We start from the raw sequence: 19379 nt of genomic DNA, 5'->3' as shown, positions 1-19379 counted from the left end.
TGGGAACACTTCATGTGTTCACGTGACATTTCTGTGGTTTTTCCGTAAGTGCAATAAGCCTACCTGTCCATTAGTTCAGTTCACCGATCTGATAGGAAATGGATAAAACCTGGAGTAAAACCAATATATGGTAAGATAGATGTTGCTATAATAAAATCACTTGTGTATCCAGTACTTTCATGTGGAAAGTTGGATATCAGATACACTGTCACACACACACACGGAATGTTGCACACCTGTCAGAGGGCGACCCTCTCTCAACACACACACACACACACACACACACACGCCAATAACAACTTCCAAGACACTAGATTTCTGTAAGATTTATAAACCGCACACAAAATTAAAATAATTGTAAGTCAAATAAAAATAATAAAAAGACAAAATTACAACATTAACGTTAAAAAGTCATTTTCTTTTTTCAGAACAGATCAAATATTTATACAGACAAATACTTCTTATAGAATATATGTAACATATAAAGAAAAAAAATGTCTTTTTTATGTAGTTCAAACAAGGAAACACCCTTTGAATCCAGTCAAATAATTTACATTCCTACATAATACAGTCGCTTCATGGTCAAGGGGTGAGCTCAAAGACAGTCAGAAAAATGTTGACTTTTTGTTAAAGGAGGTTTTGGTTGGTGTCAGTGTTGCTGGTGGAGTTGGCTGGTAGCAACAGTTTATCATCCTAAAAACCATAAGGGTGAAATACATTAGAGACTTCCACCGGCAAATCTGAACTCACGATTAAGTACAGTGTAAACCACGTTTTAGTAGTTCAATTTAGTAGTTCATGTATGAAACATACAACTGTAGATTATAAAAGAGGTGAAAATATTCCAGGTACAGTCAGTCAGATTAGTCAAACCTTATTCTAAGGATGCTATTCTTTATCCTAATTAATATATCAATGATGTTGTTTTTTGGTTCAGTATGGTCCTTCTGTGTGTATCCTCCAAAAGTCAGAAGAGTTCATTGTAACCCCCCCCTCCCCATTTTTATAAAATATTCAGTATAAAACCCCTCATGGTGGCTCACTACTGTTGTCTTCCTAGAAAAAAAGAAACAATTTGGTTTATAAAAAGCACAAGAGTTTTCAAGTGTTTGTGTTCAAGAAGGAGTGGGGGTGAGAGTTGATTAATACCCACACATTTTTTTAACAATGATATACAGTATATGTATACCCTCCTTTTCTGTCCCGCCCTCCCCCTTTTCCTGTCCCGCCCTCCTTTACTGGTCTAAATTCAGTTTCGAATCAGTAAGCTCCACCATCACAGACAAACCAGGTCTGTAGAGAGGTGACACTAAATGTACAACAATGACAGGCAGTTACAGTACAGAATAGTTCCTTCTGGTATCTGCAGACACCTATAGATCTACAGTCCACCATTAGAATTCCATTGTTGTTACGAACCAGCTCCTCCTCTTCACCCCTAATCCCTCTCTGTTATTAGTCATCCTTGTTTTAAAAAGGGAAAGAAGAAACGAAGAGTGGGATTGGAAAAAGGGATTCAATCCCGAGGATGAAGCTTTTAACATAACATTAGAAAAACATATAACATCTCCGAACTAACTTATACCATGATACAATACACAATTCCTGGGTAGGCTTTCTATGCCAAAGAAAGACGAATAGATGGAATCACTGAAGATAAGTTCTATCAGGTCTGGTTGGTTGGAGATTGAGAATATGTTGATCCAGCTCTCAAGTCCTGTTTTCTGGTTTGCGTATCCAGTTTGAGGTCAATGTTAACTCAGAACAGTCTCGGAATCAGCCTTTGGATTCCTGCGCTTCCGGTCCGCACTCGCTCTCCTCCGGGATATCCTGGAGATCTGAGGAGGTCATTGAAGGTTATTGATATGAATAAACATGTTATTAATACGTTTAATAATGTTTGAATAATGTGTTGATCAAAACAGGACTAGCTAGCTCAGTAATGTAAATAGAGGTTCCAATCAAGATGAGACTGGAGGAGTACTGTTATGTACACTGAGTTACCAGACATTGACTGATACAGTAAGGACTGTGGACAGAGGGAGTTAAATATTGTCAGAGGTATCCACCCTTTAAGCACACAGAAAGAAAGAATGGGGAGAGGTGCATTGATTAAGTGAGTAAGAAGGGCATAAAAAACAGTGACCGTCTCTCAATACTCTAAACGTCGCCTCTAAACCTACCATATACTGTATGATCAAAGTTGTATGAAAATGTATGAAAAGTGTGGAGAAGTAAAGAGTGGAGAGGACAGAGCGATATTATTGACTATCAACAAGCAGCCATTAAGAGAGGGCAGGGAGATAGAGGGAGGGCAGGACATGGTGCACAAAACTCTGTCTACTCTAGAAACAGCTGAGAAATCGGTGCCAAACAGATAGCTGGAGATCTGACGTGGAGACACACCTTCAACATGCAGAGATAGAGAGTGAGAAATATGGCAGGGCTGAAAGAACATAAAAAGTGTGTGTGTGTGTGTGTGTGTGTGACTAGGTAAACTAGGTGTGATACGGTTAAAGGTCAGAAATGTGTAAAGATTAGTTGTCATGGACACCATAGGGATTTGTTTGGAATTCCATGGATTTGGCCAATTCCAAAGTTATCGAATCATAGACCTCTTTATTCCACTGATTACACCCTACCAATGACTAATACCTTAGTGGCCCTAGACATTCCTTCTATCTGAATTTTTTACTCCACATACAAACGTATACATATAAACAACAACTTAGACGTACATAAACAACGACTACATCTCATCTGCCCAGACCAGCATGCTCACACCTCCATCCCTAGTGCCTGCATTACTGTTTCCCTTAGATATTCCAATTTCTCTCAAAACAAGAAAGATACACACTGTGGGTCAATTACTCACCTCTTGGACTGTCAGAGCGTGGTGAAACCTTCACTACATCCGCCTCTTCCTCTTCCTCCGACTCCTCCTCACTGCCTTCCTGTACGCCGTCCAATTGGTCCACTTGTTCCTGACAGGCCAATGGGGCAACAGGGCTGGGCTCGCCATCACCACTTCCTCTTTTTTTAGCAGGAGCCTAGTAAAGGAGAAAAGTCATCATATCCTGTTTGAGCTCACCTACAGATCAACCACTAGTACTTCCTGAATGGCTTAGTGATTCAGCCAGTTGGGGTGAGGACTGTAAGTCTACCTAAACCCAAACACACTTTACCCCAAACTCCTACACTTGACATTCACACACCTCTGCCAGATGTTACTTTGCTCACCTGCTCTAAGGCTGTATCATCCACCACGATGTCTTCGTTGCTGCCTCTGCTGCCTCTCCTGCCCCTCCTGCCCCTCCTGCCCTTATTGTCCCTGATCTGCTGCTCCAGCTGAGCCCTGGCCCTCTCGCTCTCCCTCAGCCTGGCCTCCAGAGGGTGCAGCCTCCCCACCTCCTCCTGCAGCAGATCATGCTGCTTCTGGAGCATGGCCATCTCCCCCATGGCTGCCACCATGCCCGCATCCAGACCTGTGTCACGTGACATGGAACGGCACAGCCTGGGGAAGGAGTTTGGAGGAGTGGGGGTGGGAGTGGAGGAACCTGAGGAGGCAGGGCCAGTGCCCTCACGGAGGCGGAGCTCGAGGACAGAGTCCTGGTGAATGACGGCAGCCTGGGAGAGGGAGGGAGAGAGAGAGAGAGAGGAGGGAGAGAGAGGAGGGAGAGAGAGGAAGGAGAGAGAGGAGGGAGAGAGAGGAAGGAGAGAGAGTGAGTTTTGAATCTAGGTTGGAGCTGGGGTGTAGGGAATACAAAATGCCTCAAATGGATTCCAGTGTGTCATTCAGCCTCACCTGTAGAGAGTGGAGATGAGCACTGAGGTTCACAAGCCTCTGACACACCTCCTCATTTAGGGGTCTGTCCTGTAGCTGGTTACCATTTCTGTCCTGAAACGATAGAAAACACCCACAAGTCATTATAAACTGATTATGTATTACAGTCACAGTTGTGGCTTATGTATATGTTATCCAACCCTAAGGCACAGTCCTCCTCTCTCACCTTGGACGCTGGACTTCCTTTTATTTCATGAGTTCCGTTGACGGAGATCGAATCTCCATCTGTAAATGGGTGGGACAGAAGGAGAGAGAAAGTGAGCTGATTGGTAAGTGAGAGCTGAAACACTGTAGAGACCACCCACCATCTCCCAGGGGTAAAAGACAAAGCAAAACCACTCACTGCTCACTAGCGCCCCTTTGTGGTTCTGGTCATCATTGGTACCGTTGGACTTGGGAAGCTCTATGTTGGAGCCCAGCAGCAACTCACTCAGCCTGTCAACTGATGAAAGGAGGGAAGGAGAGGGAATTAAAAACTAAAAGAAAAAAAGGCATAGCAACATTAATACCACAATGTAACATCGTCCTAGTCACTGAACAACACTACACCCAGGGGTTAATAACTGAGGTTTCGTTGGTGATCTCAGATTGACTCCTGAGAGGTTATGACTAGCTGATACTCATACTCTTATAGGGTGCTCATTATTTAGTTCTACCTCTCTGTCTGCAGTGTTAAGCTCTGGGTTAGGCCTCATTTAATACCTGCCTCTGTAAGACGGCATTAACCCTCACCTTACCCTCTATGGCACTGACCTAAGATGACCCAACCCTACACCAGCCTCTCACCTCACTATTAGGTTGTGAAAAGTCAAACTGACCATAGATCAGGAATTAGAATGAAGGTAAATTCTACATTCCCTTACCCTCTGAGATGGCGTCGGTGAGTAGGTATTCCGCCTGGGGTGCATAGGGGGTGTCGGCCCGGAAGATGTTCCTAGAATTGGTGGGGGGCGTGACCTCCTGACCCCCACCGGTGACCTCAGCCAGGTCAGAGAACAGAGTCACTCTCTCCTGGAGGAGCTCCAGCACCTCTCTGTCCTTCTGCTGGATGTCAGCTAGAAACACATTTAAGTCAGTAAGATGCATCTTCAGGTCTAAAACAACAGAATATTCAGAACCATGCGGATGTTGTCTATTAAGGGAAGATAAATAGACAAGTGTAGCGCAGGAATGATGTAGAAAGAGAAGGGTGGAGGAGTGTGAGGAGAGGAGAGGAGGTTGTACCTCTGAGTCGGCGCAGTAAGGCCTTGTCCTCTGTCTCTATCAGGGGGAAGTCCTCTCTGGACGGACAGCTGGAGGGAGAGAGAGAGAGAGTGAGGAGAAGGTGAGGTATAGTCGGGATAAGGATAATGCCGGGACATGAGGAAGGGCTCCTAGGATTCCATTAAGGATATTAGAAAATTCTCAAAATTGAAATCGGCAGTGGTCTGAATGAGTTGAGTAGGTTTGTGAGTATTACAGTAGCTGACCTGCTGACTGTCTGCTGTATGAGTCTCATCCAGTTGTTCCTGTCGTCTCGTGAGGCGCCGTGCAGCTCGTACATCTCTGGGGGGGTGGAGTCACTGATCAGGAACATCCCTCGCTCCTGATTGGCTATGTCCCTCACAATCAGGTTCTTCAGAGACAACACTGCAGGCTTGTCCTGAGAGAGAGAGAGAGAGAGAGATAGAGAGACAGAAAGAGATAGAGAGATAACACTTAGACTAAATAAAGTTAGATGTGTGCAAAGGCAAAGACAGAAGCAATGGAGGACCTGCTGAACAAAAGTCAGAAAGCAGAAGAGATGAGTAGAGAGGAGAGGAGGATGAGTCAGATGAGTGGAAAGGAGAGAGGCAGACTTACTATGCAGGGGAAGAAATACTTCTGGTCTTTCTCCTGCATGAACACCAGGATGTCTGTCATCAGCAGAACCTGCACGTCTACATAGACACACAGAGTGGAACATTGATAAAGATACATAGAGTGTGCACCCTCGTTTCTCTACACATATTCTGTAAAGATACACAAACAATCATACCCCCTTTATCTCTCTTCCTCTACCTCTTTCTCTCTCAGATACACACACACTCCCTCCCTACCTTTGAGTCTGGATCCTTGCGTCTTCCACAGCAGCGTGCCCTCGTGGAGGAGCGTCCTGCGGAGCAGCTCCCCTCCCCTGAACACCCCTCCTCCCCTGACCTCCGCCTGGGCCCGGGGATCCAATCTGGCCCTGATCTCCTGGAGCCTCTGGGTCCGCTCCAGCTCTGCCACCTGCTGGTCCACAGAGCTCAACAAGTCCCGGATCAGAGACAGGGACTGGGCTAGGGACTGGGCCTCCTCTTCACTGCCTGTTGGGGATGATGAGGAGTGTCTTGAGGTCAGTTGTATTCAAAAGCATTTCAGTTGTGTATGGTTATTCTACTGCTGTGTATGTAATGATTATTCAGTTGTTGTATTTTTTTTGTCTTCTCCCTGAGCTGTAGTGGCTGTTCTGTGTTCAGCTTTTATGCTGAGTAAGTATACTCACTAAGCTTCTATAGCTGTTCTGGGGTCAAGTCTTACCCTTGGTGTTGTCCAGGATGCGCTGGATGAGGACAGGGTATTTGGTGATGCGTTGAGTCACCAGCAGGATGCACTCCTGGATGCCATGGCGACGCAGCAGGGGCCCCCGGCTTACCCTCTGATTATGGGATGGATGAGATTTAATACCACTTATTATATATTAAGCAATAAGGCCCGAAGAGGTGTGGTATATGGCCAATATACCACGACTAAGGACTGTTCATAGGCACAACACAACGCGGAGTGCCTGGACACAGCCCTTAGCTGTGGTATATTGGCCATATATCACAAACCCCCGAGGTGCCTTATTGCTATTATAAATTGGTTACCAACAGTAATTACAGTAAAAATATATATTTTTTGTCATACCCGTGGTATACCGGCTGTCAGCCAATCAGCATTCAGGGCTCGAACCACCCAGTTTATAATGGCCAATTTAGCATGGCAAGGGTTGTTGTTATGCACAACGCGAAACGAAGTGCCAGGACACAGCCCTTAGCCGTGGTATATTGGCCATATACCACAAACCCCCAAGGTGCCTTATTAATATAATAAACTTCAATTGGACATTAAACAAGTATTTGTGGCCATAATATACTATAATTACCACTTCGGCATTACATGTAATAACACTACTAATTTGAATGTGTAAAGTAAAAGAAAGGTATAGATCCATCTATAGGGGCTGAAGGCCAGGAGAAATGCCATTTTAGAGAATGCAAAGCTGTCAAAGGGAAAGGGTGGCTACTTTGTGTTATTTCATAGTTTTGATGTATTCACTATTATTCTACAATGTAGAAAATAGTATTTTTTTTTAAATAAAAAAAACCCTTGAATGAGTAGGTGTGTCCAAACTTTTGACTGGTACTGTAAATGGCAGTAAAGATATGTTAATTCAAGGGCATTCCATAGGAGCATGATTGGACCACAAAGTTAGGACATTTATGAAGGTTTTGAGGCCAGAACACAACCTTGTGACTACTGTTAGTTAGTAATAAAGCAGAAATAACTTGTTTGTGACTCTTTATTGAATAGAACATCTACAATGTGATAGTTGTTTCTTCTATTCAGTGTTATCTGTTTAGCACTCCTCCTAGCTAAGGCATGTGAGACACCGTCAGCTCGCACCTCCTGACACGGACTGCTGAGCTCCCACACACACACACACACACACACACACACATTTTAAGCATGCTCTTGGGCCTTCCCCCCTTCTCTGTACCTCTAACTCTTCTCCCCCACCCCACCCCACCCCCCCACTCTCTCTCTCTCTCTCTCACTCTCACCCGTATGAAGTGCTGAAACCTCTTGTCTCTGGCCAGCAGTTCCTTGTACAGTTTCACAGCTTTGGGGTGGCGGCTGCAAAACTCAGCATAGGCTTTCCTCATCTCATCTGCACACTGACCTGAGAACTGAACACACACAATGGGTATCAACTCAGTCAGTGTGTCTGTGCATGTGTGTATAATATGTTTAGATTATGCATATGTTCGTTGGGTGTTTAGTATGAATGCATTCTAATGTTAATGGATGGCAAAGTTGTGTGTGTGTGTGATTGTGGATGTGTGTGTGATTGTGGATGTGTGTGTGATTGTGGATGTGTGTGTGTGATTGTGGATGTGTGTGGGTGTCTGTCCTAACGTCTGAGTGTGTGTGCCCAGTGCGTTTCCTACCTGTTCAGTCAGTATATCCCCCAGCTGGTTGATAGTAAAGTTGGTAGTGCTCCCGGGGGCCAGGCTGTGTGTGCGTCGTGTCATAAGCTGGGAAAGGAAACGTGTGTGTAGCGCCATCAGCTGCTCCAGACAGGGGAAGACGGCGTGCGCCACGCCCGGCTCCAGCAGCACCTCGTCCAGCATGCCCTGCCGGAACACCCCCTCCATGATCCGCAGGGTCCTCACGTGGTGGAACTCTGTCTGGATCAGCTCTGAGAGGGGCACGGAGGGGAGAACAGACAGAGTTAGGGACATACAGTACCTTTACATAACACACACACACAGAGACAGAGAGATAGAGAGAAGAAAGGGATAGAGAGAGAGAAAGAAAGAGATAGAAATAGAAAGGAATATAGCGAGAGAGAGAGAGCGCGAGAGATAGAGAGAGAAGAAGAGAGAGAAAGAGAGAGAAAGAGAGAGAGAGAGAAAGAGAGAGAGAGAGAGAGAGAGAGCGCGAGAGAGAAGAAGAGAGAGAAAGAGAGAGAAAGAGAGAGAGATAGAGAGAGAAGAAGAGAGAGAGAGAGAGAAAGAAAGAAAGAGTGGGGAAGAGAGGTGTTCTCACCATAGATGACATCCTGTCTCTTGATGACGTCTTTGCGGTGCGTCTGCAGGTAGGAGGGGTCTACGGCCCGGCTCCACGAGTCAGCCTCAAAGTCCTTCCCCTCCCTCTCCAGCTCCTCCAACATGGCAGCATAGTACACCTCCCCCTCGTCGTTGAGGGACTCCATGGACATGGCTCTGTTTCTGAAGTTCAGGGAGTCTGTGGACTGAGACAGGATCCTCCGCAGCCCCAATGGTGAGTCGTCATTCAGGTTCCTGGAAACACATTTTTGAACACAACAGTTACAAACAACTTCATATCAGCGCCCTACTCGCATAGGTAAACCAACTGATGACTCTACACAGCAGCCTGCTCACCCTGCAAGGTTTTGTGTGGAGACACTCTTGGAGAGGGAGAGGCCAGAGCGGACACGGCGGGCGCCCAGCAGGGACTGACGGAGACTGTCGGACGGATAGATGGCTGAGCTGGGCCGCTCCTTCATCATAGGGGCTGGAGAAAGAGAGAGAGAGAGAGAGAGAGAGAAGGGCTTCAATTGAACTTTTCCTGTCCAAAAGGATTTAAATCCATATGATGATACTGCAGTGGCATAGACCAGCCAACAGGTGGCAGCACCCCTATATTCACATGCAGACAGGAGGCATTAATTGCGAAAGAAGGAGAGGAAATAAGATCTAAGTTGTTGAGGAAAAAAATCTACTCACTTTTGGTCCTCAGAGCTACGTTCTGCAGCGCGGAGCTGTTCCTCACCAGGGCTAGCTTCTGTTGCTGGAAAGCACACAGAGAAAACACGTTTAGACCAATGTCTCATCCAACAGTCAACTTCTCAAAGAATAAAGGCCCAACTTTGCCTTTCATACATAAAAAACCTTTCCTTTCCCCTCTCTTACCTTTTGTTTCATCTTGGCACAGTTGGCCAGTGTGTCTCGACAGCGGTTGTGGATGGTGACATTGCAGGCTGCAACACAGAAACACAAAGATCAATTTCCCTGACACTCCACAATATCTGCATATGCACTGTTGATAAGAATGGTAACTAACTTCATGAAATCACGAGACTATTTTTGAGGCACTTGTCATGGTCAAGATGCTTACAGAGTGATACACATGACTGGTGAAAGGTTATGAAAGGTGCCAACTCTTTCTGTTCAAGATAGGGTTATCAATGACACATTGTACATTTGATACTGGCACTGACTCTAATTCCATGTGACAAATAACCCTTGAAACCTATGCTTTCCGACACCAAGTAAAATGTTATCGCTGTTATTAAATCACTCCTATGTTTCAAAACACCCCCTCTCCTCTCTTCCCTCAGCTTTACTCTCTCTTCATTGTTAGAGGGGCTCCACTTCCTGGCACATGTTTTCTTGACAGGAAGCTCTCCTGGAATGGCGCTGGGAGGTTGAAGCGATGTCTGAGGCAGGTTATCGGTGTGTAAGTGTGTGTGTGTGTGTTCTGAGTCCTGGGAGTGTTGTTGCGTCAATATGAAACGGCCTAAAAGTGTTTATGAGAGTTCTTGCCCACTACACAGGGTTGTCTTTGTTCTAAGAGCAGCCCAAGGCTAGACACACACACACACACACACACACACACACACACACACAGAATCTCCCTTACAAAACTCTACATATTCCTTTACTTTAGTCTTTCCAATATCTCTACCCAGATTCCACATTTGCTACCAAAGCAGGCTAAATACAGCCAAAACACTTGTCAGAAGTATGCTTTGCTTTGGTGGGGTGCATTTCCTTGGTGCCATTCCTATTTTCAACCAATAGTTTCCACACACGAGAGGGAACACAGGGCTAAAAATACACTCTTTCAGGGTGTGTTCTCCATAAAAGCCAACATTTTACAGAGCATGGACTCAGCTAACACGCTTTCTACTTAAACCTCAGAATGAGAGGCACACTCATTCATCGCTCAAACTCTCACAACACATGCAGACCTTTACACACACACACACACACACACACACACACACACACACACACACACACACACACACACTACAAACGATTTAAACATACTCAAAGCCCCTCACAAAAACACACAAAGGCCCTCACACACCACTCCTTACAGAAGGACAGACACATCCAGTAGACATTGTCCCCGATGCTAAAACAAACAGACTAGACCCCTTGCTCACTAAACCAACACTGTTGGTGCTGAAACGATGGCTGCCTTCTCCAAGGCTCGTACAGACATTTGGAAAGTACTGTTAGACCCTTCCCCTAAAGCTCAACACCGCTGCAATGCTCGGAAACTAGATTGGAGACTGGAGAGTGGAGACTCGACAAGAGTCATGGCATACTATATTATAGATGTGTCCATATAGATTGGATCTCCAACCTAGAAATGCTTTGGGGTTTCAAATACTGCTTAGAATCCCCCCTTCCATATGACACTATATTATTTACAGCTCACTTGTCTTTAGCTAATTATCATATTTATTTGTATGATAATACTGTACACTGAGGGTACAAAACATTATGAACACCTGCTCTTTCCATGACAGACTGACCAGATGAGTCCAGGTGAATACTATGATCCCTTAATGATGTCACTTGTTAAATCCCCTTCAATCAGTGTAGATGAAGGATTTTAAAGCCCTGAGACAATTGAGACATAGATTGTGTATGTGTGTCATTCAGAGGCTGAATGGGCAAGACAAAAGATTTAAGTGCCTTTGAACGGGTTATGGAACAGTAGGTACTAAGGCGTACCCGTTTGTGTCAAGAACTGCAAAGCTGTTGGGCTTTTCACACTCAACAGTTTCCCGTGTGCATCAAGAACGGTCCACCACCCAAAGGACATCCAGCCAATTTATCACAGCTGTGGGAAGCATTGGAGTCAACATGGGCCAACATTCCTGTGGAAACCTTTCAACACCTTGTAGAGTCCATGACCTGATGAATTGAGGCTGTTCTGAGGTCAAAAGGGCGAGGAGGGGAAGGGCGGGGCAATTCAATATTTAGAAGGTTCTTAATGTTTTGTGCACAGTGTATATCCCCCTATTGTAGTCTGTGTGTGAGTGTAATCTAGGGCCCTTAGATTATGTCAAAATGAGCCAAACAACAATGGCCTGGTCGTCTTTATCTGTGTCTGAGGAGGTAATCTCACACATACTGACACAGCGCTACGCAGAGGCTACACACAATAAGTTACACCCTGCTGGACACCCAGGGACCCTATTTGTCAGTTATCTGTTCATGCAGAGAACAATAAGATGTGAAGCAGGAAATTGACACGAGTTCAAATGTTGATGAAAATAAAAACAAAATGTCTTTCTCTGCAGTAATGGAATAAAGGGTCCATGAAATGAATTTTAAATCAATAATAATAAATAAAAGCTACCCATGTACTTCCGTCAAATTCAAGCCAAACATTGATGTACAACGAGAACGCATACTGAATTGATTGAATACCTAGACAACATTGTAAAAGCATTGACGAGAAATCCTCCCTGGTGACTCCAAACCGGAAACATCCACTCAATCATGAAATCAATGGATTCTCCCAAAACAGGCGGTGCTACCTACTCCACACACACACACACACACACACACACACACACACACACACACACACACACACACACACACACACACACACACACACACACACACACACACACACACACACACACACACACACACACACACACACACACACACCCAGCCTAAACATATGTCCCCCCTGTCCCAATTCACAGGGGACCTCAGATAGCAATCCCGATGTTGAACAATGTTATGACCCCGTATTAAAACGTCTCTGGGTCTCTGAGGCAATATGGCTCCATATCAGACCACTGTGTTAAACGGGAGTGGGATAACTGTGTTACCCTCAGCTCATCCATCATTATTACTGTTAGGGACCACTAATGTCTGTGGACGCAGAGAGGAAGAGGGATTGGGACTGTGTCTGTACGTTCGTGCAGACCTGCCTGCCTATGTGTGTATCTCTATGTGTGCGTGCAAGTGTGTGTGCATGCATATGTGTGTGTACGTGTGTGTTAACACACGTCAGTGTGGCAGATTGCTTGTTAATCTCCCACACTCCAACTGCCAGATGCACCATTTCCAGATTACAGTCGGGGAGGGAGGTAGCAGCTGTGTATTGGGGCAAGAGGGGGAGGGGGGGGGGCATCCACCAAACAAAGAGAAAAGCCCCTCTCTCAACAGACAGTGGGCTTCATCATAGACCTACTGTATAATCTCCTGAACCTGCATTCTGTACTGTAGTTACACTATAGCTACTTTGTCATTCTCCATCTCTATATTGGGTCGTACAGGTCTAATGGTTGTGTTGCATCTGATTATAACATATTAGCAAACTGAGATGACAGTGACACAATAACACAGGAATTAATAAAAGGTAAAAACTGTGAAAAGTATTAGTTCAGTTTCACATCAACCTCCAAGACAAACTGACTATGACTGACCCAAGGCATGCTACCTAAACCAATTTCAATTCTTATCTAATCTAAATCAAATAGACTCTCCACTGAAAATATCTTAACTGGCTCAGAATTGGAATATATGAACAGAGAAGCCAACAATGGTATTCCCAACCTGAAATAGCCCCACAGCCGTCTCACACCTCAGTCCTCTCTCCTACTAACACATCCGCTCTCTTTCTTTTTTACATTCTCTCCATCTCTCCAGTGTAATTTGCAATGATAATGAATTCATGCCCCCTTCTGCCCAATACGCACAAATACACACCTAGACCTGACCCTCTGGATATAATTATGCCCCCAACCCAAATCAATAGCCTATGATCAGTGTTCTATCTAAACTACAGCTGTTGTACCTCTTACCTCCCACTGCAATGTCTGTGCCCACCGTCTCTCTCATTCTCAAGTACCGGAACTCTCTCTCTCACACACACACACACACACACACACACACACACACACACACACACACACACACACACACACACGGGCATACAAACACACCCCCCCCTCTTCGGAAGCAGACATGTGTAATCACACCCCATGCCAACAGCCTTCCCACCCCCATGCCCCTCTGTACCCCCTCCCTCCCTCTGTGCTCCCCTTCTCTGTCTGTCTGTCTGTCTGTCTGTCTGTCTGTCTGTCTGTCTGTCTGTCTGTCTGTCTGTCTGTCTGTCTGTCTGTCTGTCTCTTTCTCTTTGAACCTGGTCTTCAGAGCCGTAGGGGTCAAGGTAACGAGGTCGAAGATGGAGCTACTATTTCTTCAACTTGAAGGACAATAAACTTCATCCATACATCAATATTCAATCAAAATAGGTAATAGGGCTTGATAAGAAGACAAAAAGCATCCCTCTTGACCTTTACGTTTGGATTGATTTAATGATAAATACAAATGTCAATTGACTATGACTGTCAATTGAATTGTCTTTGCTGTTGCTGTGGGGGCAGTGTAGTGTTGTTGCATGGTATAATGCTCGATTCAAAATAGGGTAAGCAAAACAAAAATACAATTGACAGTATGGACTTCCTCGTTCTATCTCAGGCAAACTCCTCTCTGTCTGTTAGTGTCATCATGCATCCTCTATACAGCTCTGTCTCCTACTCTGTCTTACTTGTTTGTTAACTAATATCTCCCCCCCCTCTGTCTCTCTTGACCTGAGAACTGATGGCCCCTGAGGAGTCTTTTCACTCAATATGTTCTCCTCCACCTCCTCCTTCTACCCGTCTTTCCCCCTCTATCTGTCCACCCTTCTCTCTGGATCTTCCTCTATTTGTTTGCCCCGTTTGCCCTGGAGTCTGCCTTCTCCCATTCCACCCTCTCTCCCTCTTTCTTTCTCTCTTTCTCCCCCAGCTGTTCCTCCAGGCCAGTGGAGAGAGGGGCAGGCCGTCTGATCTGTGCTCCCCACACACTAACACTATTGTCTGGGCCGGGCCGGGGAAGGGAGAGGGTTCTCCTAGAAGTCAACAGCTGATTGATTCTCAAAGGGAGGGAGGGAAGGAAAGGGAGAAAGAAGGGAAGCAAAGAAAAATACTCTCTGTTTCCTTCCCTCTTTCTCTCAGTTATTTCCTTCTTTTGATCCATCTCTTTGGCTCATATGTCTCTTCTACCTTTATCTTTATTGACCCACACATCCTACCCCATCTCTCTCTCTCTACCCATATTGTTTGAATCTTCTTTTCTAGCCCCAATCTCTCTCTCCTGCTTCCTCCTGCTGTTCTTTTGTTCACCCTTTCTCTTCCCAAGAAGAAAGAGAGACAGTCACACTAGACAGTCACTAACCTCACACACACACACACACACACACACACGCACGCACGCACGCACGCACGCACGCACGCACGCACGCACACACACACACACACAAAGGTCTTCCTCCTAACAGTCCAATATGACAACCCTGGGGCAAGATGTCTGTTGGTCCACTGATCTGGTGATGCATCAATACCCTGATAATGTTGTCGCTAATAACATTAGGCTTTTGTCTGGGCCTTGTGAATGTATGTACTGCCTACAATAGTGTGTGTGTGTGTGTGTGTGTGTGTGCGGTACTCACTGGGGCAGCTGAGGGCCTCTTTAGCGGTGATGCTCTTGTTGCAGGCGGAACAGAGGGTGGTGGCAGACACGGTGAGGGAAGTGAAGAGGTGGCCGTTGCTGTAGCGTGCCTCCCGCTCACGCGCCTCCTTCTCCCTCTCCTTCATCCGCTCCTTCTCTTTGTTCTGTAAACAAAGACACAAATCAGCGCCAACCGATGCAATCTATGAGATCATTTACTGTCAGGTCTCCTCGTACTGTATATGCAGCATGCACTTTGTTTCATAGAGTAAGTTTCACTGGATGAGGACAGCTGGCGCATGAGGAATTGTAAATGTGGTGTTTTCAGGAATAGTCTCCCTCTCCCTCCCACTCAGAGAGACTGACAGCCTGAGGACTGTCTTTAATCTCATTGATACACTACAGGGCTCTCCATGCTTCCTCAGCATAACTCAAGTGCATTCAGTGTGAGTGTATTCAGTGTGCGTGTGTACATAAGCAATTGCGCCTGCATGTGTCCTAAGAATGCGCGTGTGTGTGTGCACTACGCTAATTAGTGTAGGTGCATGTGCGTGCATTTGCAATTGTGTAGGTGTGACTAAAATGTGAATGTCCTGGTGTTACTTTGCCTCTGTAACATCCAGCTGTTCCTAGCATGGTGGCTTATATTATAGCACACATTTTAGTTCCAGCCTGTCTGTGTCCAGGCCAGAGCACCAGTCTATGCTGCTGGTTGTGACTCTGGCCGTGCTGCTAAGTAAGCAGAATGGTCAGGTACCAAACAGCTTCTCACAGCCGGTGGCCTTTTAGCCACAAACTAATCTCCTGATGTTGTGAACACAGACAAAGTAGTCGATCTTCAGTGGCTTTGTCACTCTCTGTTTTCCTAAATGCTCTCAGCTAATTATCAACTCAACAACACGTGGTGTTACGATGAGGTTGTGTATCCACTGCAGCTATAGTATATGACTTCCAGGTGCTTCCAGTAGGTTCTCAGTAAGTACTTTAGGCAATTATTTATGTTCAAGGGGATAACTCTGCCATCAAATTTGTTTTGGAAATTGCTCAAAATGGTATTCTATGTCATATAATCTTTGTGCATCACCATAACTGCTAACCAAAACAGACAGAACAAAAGCTGTTTTCAAATACCCAACAGGTCTATTGTCTTAAATGATTCTGGTTGAACTGTATTTTCTAAAATATTGAGATGACATGATCCACAAAGCACTTTGCCAGAGTTTGTAGTAGTAGGGTAGTAGTAACAGTAGTACTACACTCTAAGCACATTTTTTTCTATCTAAAACCTAAAAGGGTTATTTGCCTGTCCCCATAGGAGAACCCTTTGAAAACCTTTTTGGTTTGAGGTACAATCCTTTTGGTTTGAGGTAGAATCCTTTTGGTTTGAGGTAGAATCCTTTTGGTTTGAGGTAGAATCCTTTTGGTTTGAGGTAGAATCCTTTTGGTTTGAGGTAGAACCCTTTTGGGTTCTATGCGAAACCCTTTCCATATAGAGGGTTCTACATGGAACCCAAAAGGGTTCTAACTGAAGAAACCTTTGGTAACCCTTATCTCTAAGAGTGCAGACTTCAGACCCTTGACATACACAGAAGGAAAGCTAACCCAGTAGGTTCAACTCACCGGAACCTGCCACACAACTATAATGTTATCGGAAAGAGGAAGAGAAATAACTAAAAGAGGGATTTGTCAGGGGTTCCTTTGAGAAGCTAAACAAAAGGCCTGGGGGCCCCCATAGTGAGGAGCTCATTCAGGACATGACCTCCATGGCACCATCTCAGGGGTATGTAAAACACACCCACAGGAAAGAAAGCAGAGCGGTATGGAGGGATGGATGGAGTGAAAGAAGAAGGGAGGGGAGTTCAAACCCATCCATTTACATTAGCTAATTAAAAAGGCGACCCGCCAAGATTTCGATCTGAGGTGAAAATGGCGGAAAGAGACTCAAGGGTAAGGACATATAGGACACACTGACACATGCAACATGCTGGTGTGATGACTAGCTACAGTTGTGACACTGTAATGATGGTGGAATGAGGTGAGATGGGCAGGGAGACAGCTTAGTCCAGGACCCTGGGTCCACTTACAGACCCTCATGTCTAAACACACTAACCCACATTTACATTCACTCCGGTTTGAAGAGGAAGAAAACAGGTGCACAATTTGGTACTGGGCACCAAGCCAATGCTTGGTAAATCTTTCTAAGCTTCTCGGGAAGAATTAATCCATAGAGTTTAACTGCCTCCATGTAGGGTCCATCGCCTAGCAACTCCTACTGTACAGTATGTCTGAGACGGGCTGGCTTTAATGGCGGTAGGATGAGCACTGCAGCAGCATGCTCTAATCCACTCTGTCCCCCGCAGAGCAGAGGTAGGTTAATAGACTGTTACCAAACTGTCTCCCTCGCTATTATTAATGCACAGTCAGCTCCATCAGTCAAGACCACCTTATTAAGACCTTTTTCTATACAACTGACTCTTACGCTAGATATCTGGCACACGGACTGAATTTGTCTGAATTTCCCCCTCCCCCTATCCATCGCTCTCACACACTCGCTCTTTCTCTCTCGATTCCTCTCTTCTTGTCTCTCTCTATCCTACCCTCCTTACCACGCTCCTCTATAGTGGATTAACAGACTGGATTAGAATCATCTGACTCAAGGCGGATAGGGGATGGTGTGAAAGACGAGAAAGATAGATAGTGAGCGATAGGAAGAGAGAGCGAGAGAGAGAGCGAGAGAGAGAAGAGTGAGTGAGTGAGATTTCTAAGAGCATTTAACTGAGTGAAAGAATGCCACATTGCAGTTTATGAAGAGCGGCGCTGCTGGTAAATTGTTACCAAATGGGTGTAATGACTTTCTAATGAAAAGAGGGTGGGGCAGTGTGGGGGAAGAGAGAAGCTGCTGTTATAGACGAGGGATTAGAAGATACTATTAAGGGGCGGATTAGGCAACAGACTTAACCTCTGCACAAGCCTTCCAGATATCGAACCTTACTCCACTGAGGAATTTACACTGTTTGGTGGATGAGCAGAGGACAAGGCCTTCTTGTTCTTGCTCTATTTTGTCTCCCTCTCCCTCTACTCAATTCAAATGTCTTTATTGCATGACAATAGACATATCACAAGGAGAAGGCTAGGAAGTAAGACTGGGAAAGTATGTACTATGAAGAAATTAAGAATTTATTTCCAAAACGCTATATCCGCAACTGTTTTCATCAGAAATGATTGCTTCTGGGTACCGTCATGTGTGTGTAAAATATTACTGTTCTCAGATTTTTCATTCATAGATTTTAGATGTGTATGAAAACGTGTTTAGCTGGAATGGAATATATTTGACTGTGATACGTGGTTGTCTCACCTAGCCATCTTAAAATAGCTAAGTGACTTGCCTAGTTAAATAAAGGTTAAATAAAAACATTTAAATAAATGAATGCACTTAAGAGTACCTGCTAAATGAATAAAATGTCAATGGTGAATGTTCTACAGACAGATCTCATATACAGTGGCAAGAAATATAATGTGAACCCTTTGGAATTACCTGGACTTCTGCATAAATGGTCATCAAATTTGATCTGATCTTCATCTAAGTCACAACAATAGACAAACACAGTCTGCTTAAACTAATAACACACAAACAATAATACGTTTTCATGTCTTTATTGTACACACCGTGTAAACATTCACAGTGCAGGGTGGGAAAAGTATGCGAACCCTTGGATTTAATAACTGGTTGACCCTCCTTTGGCAGCAATAACCTCAATCAAACGTTTGCTGTAGTTGCGGATCAGACCTGCACAACGGACAGGAGGAATTTTGGGCCATTCCTATTTACAAAACTGTTTCAGTACAGCAATATTCTTGGGACATCTAGTGTGAACCGCTCTCTTGAGGTCATGCCACAGCATCTCAATCAGGTTGAGGTCAGGACTCTGACTGGACGACTCCAGAAGGCATATTTTCTTTTGTTGAAGCCATTCTGTTGTTGATTTACTTCTGTGTTTTGGGTCGTTGTCTTGTTGCATCACCCAACTTCTGTTGAGCTTCAATTTGCGGACAGATAGCCTTACATTCTCCTGCAAAATGTCTTGATAAACTTGGGAATTCATTTTTTTCGTTGATGATAGCAAGCTGCCCAGGCCCCGAGGCAGCAAAGCAGCCCCAAACCATGATGCTCCCTCCACCATACATTACAGTTTGGATGAGGTTTTGAT

At 45.0% G+C, this 19379-nt stretch overlaps 1 protein-coding gene across 8 annotated transcripts in view; it reads right to left on the bottom strand.

Annotated features, from left to right (window-relative positions):
- Positions 1-311: 311 nt before the first annotated feature.
- Positions 312-19379, bottom strand: part of LOC115176597 (rho guanine nucleotide exchange factor 2) — a 56585-nt gene continuing 37517 nt past the window's right edge. For all 8 annotated transcript variants that reach the window (XM_029736679.1, XM_029736681.1, XM_029736682.1 and 5 more), the window contains 19 exons: positions 15173-15335; positions 9547-9614; positions 9361-9424; positions 9016-9148; positions 8660-8913; positions 8059-8309; positions 7672-7797; positions 6386-6503; positions 5923-6171; positions 5687-5763; positions 5314-5486; positions 5069-5136; positions 4708-4899; positions 4188-4286; positions 4011-4069; positions 3806-3898; positions 3241-3627; positions 2876-3050; positions 312-1838 (listed from right to left, as the gene is read on the bottom strand). In XM_029736679.1, coding sequence (XP_029592539.1) covers positions 1777-1838; positions 2876-3050; positions 3241-3627; positions 3806-3898; positions 4011-4069; positions 4188-4286; positions 4708-4899; positions 5069-5136; positions 5314-5486; positions 5687-5763; positions 5923-6171; positions 6386-6503; positions 7672-7797; positions 8059-8309; positions 8660-8913; positions 9016-9148; positions 9361-9424; positions 9547-9614; positions 15173-15335 — 2811 coding nt within the window. In that variant the 3' untranslated portion in view covers positions 312-1776. The remainder of the gene's footprint in view (positions 1839-2875; positions 3051-3240; positions 3628-3805; positions 3899-4010; positions 4070-4187; positions 4287-4707; positions 4900-5068; positions 5137-5313; positions 5487-5686; positions 5764-5922; positions 6172-6385; positions 6504-7671; positions 7798-8058; positions 8310-8659; positions 8914-9015; positions 9149-9360; positions 9425-9546; positions 9615-15172; positions 15336-19379) is intronic.

The sequence above is a fragment of the Salmo trutta genome, chromosome 37 (assembly GCF_901001165.1).
Source record: "Salmo trutta chromosome 37, fSalTru1.1, whole genome shotgun sequence".
Taxonomy (NCBI): Eukaryota; Metazoa; Chordata; class Actinopteri; order Salmoniformes; family Salmonidae; genus Salmo; species Salmo trutta.
The sequence above is the reverse complement of the archived record's forward strand: the minus strand, read 5'-3'. Positions and strand labels throughout refer to the sequence as shown.